Source organism: Podarcis erhardii (assembly GCF_964252035.2).
Source record: "Podarcis erhardii genome assembly, chromosome: 15".
Classification (NCBI taxonomy): Eukaryota; Metazoa; Chordata; class Lepidosauria; order Squamata; family Lacertidae; genus Podarcis; species Podarcis erhardii.
In genome coordinates this window covers 5,908,851-5,914,011 of record NC_138505.1, presented here as the reverse complement: position 1 = coordinate 5,914,011, position 5,161 = coordinate 5,908,851, and the positions used below count along the sequence as shown (strand labels likewise).

At 45.3% G+C, this 5,161-nt stretch overlaps 1 protein-coding gene across 2 annotated transcripts in view; it reads left to right on the top strand.

Annotated features, from left to right (window-relative positions):
- LOC309330076 (uncharacterized protein) overlaps window positions 1–5,161 on the top strand; it is a 40,045-nt gene continuing 34,884 nt past the window's right edge. Inside the window, exons 1-2 of one of the 2 annotated variants that reach the window (XR_014151255.1) lie at window positions 1–135; window positions 2,620–3,391. Coding sequence is in view for 1 of the 2 variants with exons in the window: in XM_081841500.1 (XP_081697626.1) it covers window positions 2,722–3,024 (303 nt within the window). In the remaining variant the exon portion in view is untranslated. Of the gene's footprint in view, window positions 136–2,619; window positions 3,392–5,161 lie in introns of those variants that run through there. The other variant, XM_081841500.1, reaches the window with a different exon arrangement.

Below are 5,161 nucleotides of genomic sequence, written 5' to 3'. Positions count from 1 at the left end.
CAAAAATTCTAATAGAATGTCTCTGGTGCCTGAAATGGAATGTCTGGAGATGGTATAAAAAGCTCTTTTGTTCCAAGGGATCCTCATTCGCTCGACAACACTTGATTTGACAACATCTTCTCAGTGATTGACCGGGTAAGTATGAGGACCTCGCTTTTCTCTGGACTGTCAATGGATCTTTCATTCTTCAAGGGAGCCTCCTGCCAAATCTAATTGAGTAGGACCAATAGCTTTCCAGATTTGCGACCGGAGAGGTCAATGACTGCTAGTCATTATGGCTATGTTCTACCTCCAATGGCAGAGGCTGTTTGGCTCTGAATTCCAGTTACTGGGAAGCTGTTGTGCTCAGGAAAAGTTTATGGGCTTCCCATTGAGACATCTGGTTGGCCACTCTGAAAACAGGATGCTGGATAAGATGGGTCTTTGTCAGAATCCAGTAGACTCTTTTGTCTTACTTTGTTTTCATGAAAATATTTTACCAAACCAAATTCAAGATGCTTGTGATATGTTATAAACTCATTAACAACTTGGGACTTAGATACTTGGGCTCCCAAGTTTCATCATCCACTGGAAGCCAAACCAAAGGTAAAGGATGATGGGATTTGTATTCCATCCTGATGCAATGGCTGCTGTAAACAATAGTGGTGGGATGAGCCTGATGAAACTCGTCCTTTAGCAAGGAAGGGGAAGAGGTCCTGCAGACCCATCTCTCCCCCTGCTGCAGCCTTATGGAATTCCTAGTGATGTGCTGAACCTCTGAATGGCCTTTATCTTGCTTAGATTGTTGGGTTCATATAGCTCAGTGCTGCCTATTCTAATGGGCAACAGCTCTCCAGGGTTTCAGACTGGATCTTCTCCCAACCCTTCCTGGAGGATCCAGGGATTGAACCTGGGACCTTCTGCATACAAAGCCAATGCTCTACTTCTGAGCCACAGTCCTCCTCCATAGAAAGGAATAAACGAAGTTGCCTTGTATGGAGCCAGACCATTGGCTACAGATTGCTCAATGTTGTCTGTCTTAACTGGTACAGGCTCTGCAGACCCAGCCTTGTCTGATTGAACCTGTGGCCTTCTTCTGCATGCAAAGCAATTGTGCTACCCACAGAGCTATGGGGCCATTCCCTCTCTTAGTCAAACTGTTGGTCCATTTCACCTAGCTGTTCCTTCTCTGACCAGCTATGGTTGTCCATGGGTATTTGGCGGTGGCAAATCTATGATGGTGATGCTTTTTTAAAAAACAACAACTGAGCAGGGATTTGATATACAAAGCATGTGTTTTAGCGCTGATTAATGGGATTTCTCGATTGACAGCATTTTGTGAGAGCTTGACTGCTGTCTATGAATGTCTCTAAAATCAGGATGTAGCTGGAAATTCAGAGGGGTTTTTTATGGCATTTCTTTTTGTGCCTGGTTAGATTGGCTGGACTGGAGTGGGGACAAGGAACAAATCTTGATTTCTGAAAACACATTTGAAAACTGTCAAGTGTCCTAAAAGCAATGTTGATTTGGGAGCAAAGCTTCTCAATTCAGAGGCATCTGTGTTGTAGGGAAAGATCTCTCTGGGGCACCCTCTAAACCCGAAGGTGCAAGGATAAATATTGTACGAGCCTGGATTGTGAATGTTGCTGACTTTGCATGTCCACCACTGGTGGGAAATAAATTTCCTTGGGAAATATTCTAGTATATTTAAAGAACATGTCTGAACCAATCTGGGATTATATATGAAACATACATATAAAGGTATAAAATAGGGAAGGGGGAATCTGTATCCCTCCAGATGTTGTTGGTCCCTGATTCCCATCACTCCTAGCCAGCATGACTGATAGGCAAAGAATGATGCGGGTTGGAGTCCAAAAACATCTGGAGGGCCTGAGGTTTCCCACTGATGATCAACAGGGTTGCCAAACCTCCAGGTCTAACCTAAAGTCTCCAGGTTTTCTTTTACTCCCTTCAAATGCCTGGTGGACGCTTGAATCTCCAGTTGTGGAAGAATGCCAATAAGAATAATAGTGGAAGTAGAAGTAATAATTCATTCAGAAGATTTGCAAGCTTCATCTCAAAAGGAGCTGGCTACAAATGACAGCCCAGATACTTGGGGAGGGTCTGCCCTGCTTGCTTTCTCTCAGTTGACCTCAGTCTCCAGGACCCACACCATAACATCACAAGGAACCCGCCCAGGGTCTCAGGTTTGGGCTCTAAAATATCAGGGTCTGGAATGTTCCTCACGTGGCAACCCTGCTGGTCTAGGAAATGATGATTATCAAAGGTAGGGAACCTCTGGACTCCCAGATGTTATTGGACTCTTATGTCTAGCATCAGCAACCAGCATGGCAAATGGAAGAAGGAAAATGAGAGTTCTAGTCCAGGCATAGGCCAACTCTGGCCCTCCAGATGTTTGGGACTACAATTCCCATCATCCCTAGCTAACAGAACCAGTGGTCAGGGATAATGGGAATTGTAGTCCCAAACATCTGGAGGGCCAGAGTTGGCCTATGCCTGTTCTAGCCCAACAACATCTGGAGGATCACATACCTGCTTTACAGAATACCCCAAAAGCTGCTCCCTTGGAGAAACCAGATCAAAAATGACGTTGGTCTTTCTCTCTTTCTCTCCCTCCAGAAGTTATCAAAGCCATAGCAAAGATGAGTCAACAACAACAACAACAAGGAGGAGGTGGCTGTTGTGGCGGCAGAAGTGGTGGAGGAGGAGGAGGAGGCTGTCATGGTGGTGGTGGTGGCCATGGAGGAGGAGGAGGCGGTTGTGGTGGCCGTGGTGGTGGAGGTGGATCATCTCAACAAAGCCAGAGGAGTGGAGGATGCTGCCGTAGTGGTGGCAGTGGTGGTGGTGGAGGTGGTGGAGGTTGTTGTGGTGGCCGTGGAGGTGGATCTTCTCAAAGCAGAAGCAGCAGTGGAGGAGGATGCTGTGGTGGCAGGAGCAGCGGTCAAAGTAGCGGTGGAAGCAGCGGTGGAAGCAGCGGCGGATGTTGCGGTGGTGGCGGCGGTGGAAGTTCTCAGCAGAAGATGAAGTAGATGCCTCCAAAAAGACCTGAAATCCCACACCGCAATGACCACCACCTCTTGAAGATATCTTCTTGCAAAGCAAATGGTTGCTGTCTTTTCCAGATGGATGAGCCAGACTTTCCTCTGGCATGGGAGACATCAGTCTTTCATATTCCTGCTATGACTACTTCTTCAAAGGCATTAAAAACTTCTTTCCTGCAAGCCTTTCAGTGTCATGGTGTTCTTTTCCTATCTTCACTTCTCCATACACACACAATGTTCCTACTCTTCAACCACATTGTCCCCTCTGCTCCCAAGCTCTGCAAGTAGTCCTTACACAAAACGTATGGGAGATGCTGGGGAATGAACCTGAGACCTTCTTCATAAAGAAGGTTCCCTACCACTGATTTAGAAGTCCTCCCAAAATAGGAATCTGCATAGGAATCTGCCTAGATAATCTTGCCCAGTACAGTCTACTGTGACTAGCTGCATCTCTAGGGCCTCAAAATGAGGAAGATATTTCCCATCCTTTCCCACATGATCTCTTTTCAATGGGAGATGCTGTTGGCTAAACTTGGGATCCTTCTTCCATTATTGAGCTAGAATGATGGACCTACGGTCTCAGTATAAAGGAGCTTCCTATATTCTTCTTCCACAGTTGAATATGCTGGTAGCTTTTAAGAAAACGTGATTTAAATTTGACCTCTTCAGTGAACGATTCACTTTGTACCTTTGTACATCCGTTCTTATTTCAGGCAAAGACAGAGGTGTTCTTTTGAATCTCCTCCCAGCTCCCATCTTTTCCAAAAACACCCAAGTGAGTCATCTTGTCTAATTCCTTGCCAAACAAACAGAACCTGACTATCACCTGACACGAGAAATTAGCCAGAAAGTCTGATTAGGAAAATATATAGATGAATGTCTAATGCTCTCCTTAGGGTTGTAGATCATAGAAGCCAATTCCTAAGGGCCGTAGTGGCTTCTCCCTCCAATAAAATATTTGAGGGGACTGGGCCCCCAAGAAGTTAATGGGCATTGCCATTCAAATGGTGTGGTTGTGGCCTAACTGGCCCCCCACAATACTTCATTCAAATTGGCACCCCTGTTGCAGATGATTGGTCCATCTAGCTCAAGGTCAGTTACACTGATTGGCAGCTGCAGCTTTCTAGTGATTGGACCTAGCCCCTCCTTCATGCAAAACAGCAGTTTTACCAGTGAGTTACAGTTCTTCCTTTGGATTGGATCTGTGGTATCCCTGTGGACTCAACTGGTTGTCATCAGATGGGCTTCAGGTGCGTTGTGGTTCTGGACTGTCAGGAGTTAACACTCCAGGAGTGTGGTTCTTATCAACTGGGTGCACTGCCCACATGATCTGTGCTTTTTTCCTTTGATCTGTGCTCTGTGGGGGCTGAGCTCTCTCTGGAGAGCAGTCTGTCTGAGAACGTTAGCAAGGTCATTAAGAGGCAGAAAGCTGCGAACATGCAGCTAGATTCTGTAGGTTTTTCTTTTCTGTTTTGAATGTTTCTAAATAAAGAGTTTTAGATTAGAAGCACTGGTGTTAACCTGAGCTACTGAGGACACCACATAGACACATTTTATGCTGCTTGTGAACTCTGCTTGTGAACATTTTATGCTGCTTGTGAACATTTTATGCTGCTTGTGAACTCTGCTATTATCTGGTGTGATAGGAATTTTATGGTCTTAAATATATGGTAATGTTCATAAGTGCACCAACCAAGCACATACATAGATCAGCGCAGGAAGGCCAACCTGGAACCATTTTGATTCCTAAACTGACCAAATCTTTTCTCTGCAAGGTCAAAATGGAAAAGCCTCCCCACTGTCTTTTCCTTCACAAATCCTCTCCTAAGGGTATGTCTGTGTTTGAATAGGGTGTGAGCCTGTGACATGGCCCAGGAACTAAGTATTTGTCATTACAAAAGACTGGCCAGTCTACCCAGGAAATACAATCAAGTAACCTGCCAGACAGGACATAAACAAGGACAGGAGAAAAACAATATTAAAATTTCTGTTTTAGACTGCCTTTTCTGCGATGTAGGTGTGATGTATCTGAGGGGTGGTCTTAGGTTACACCCCTTCTGTGATGTATGTATGATGTTTCTGGGGGTGGTCTTGATCTACAGGGTGGCAATTTCAAAAGT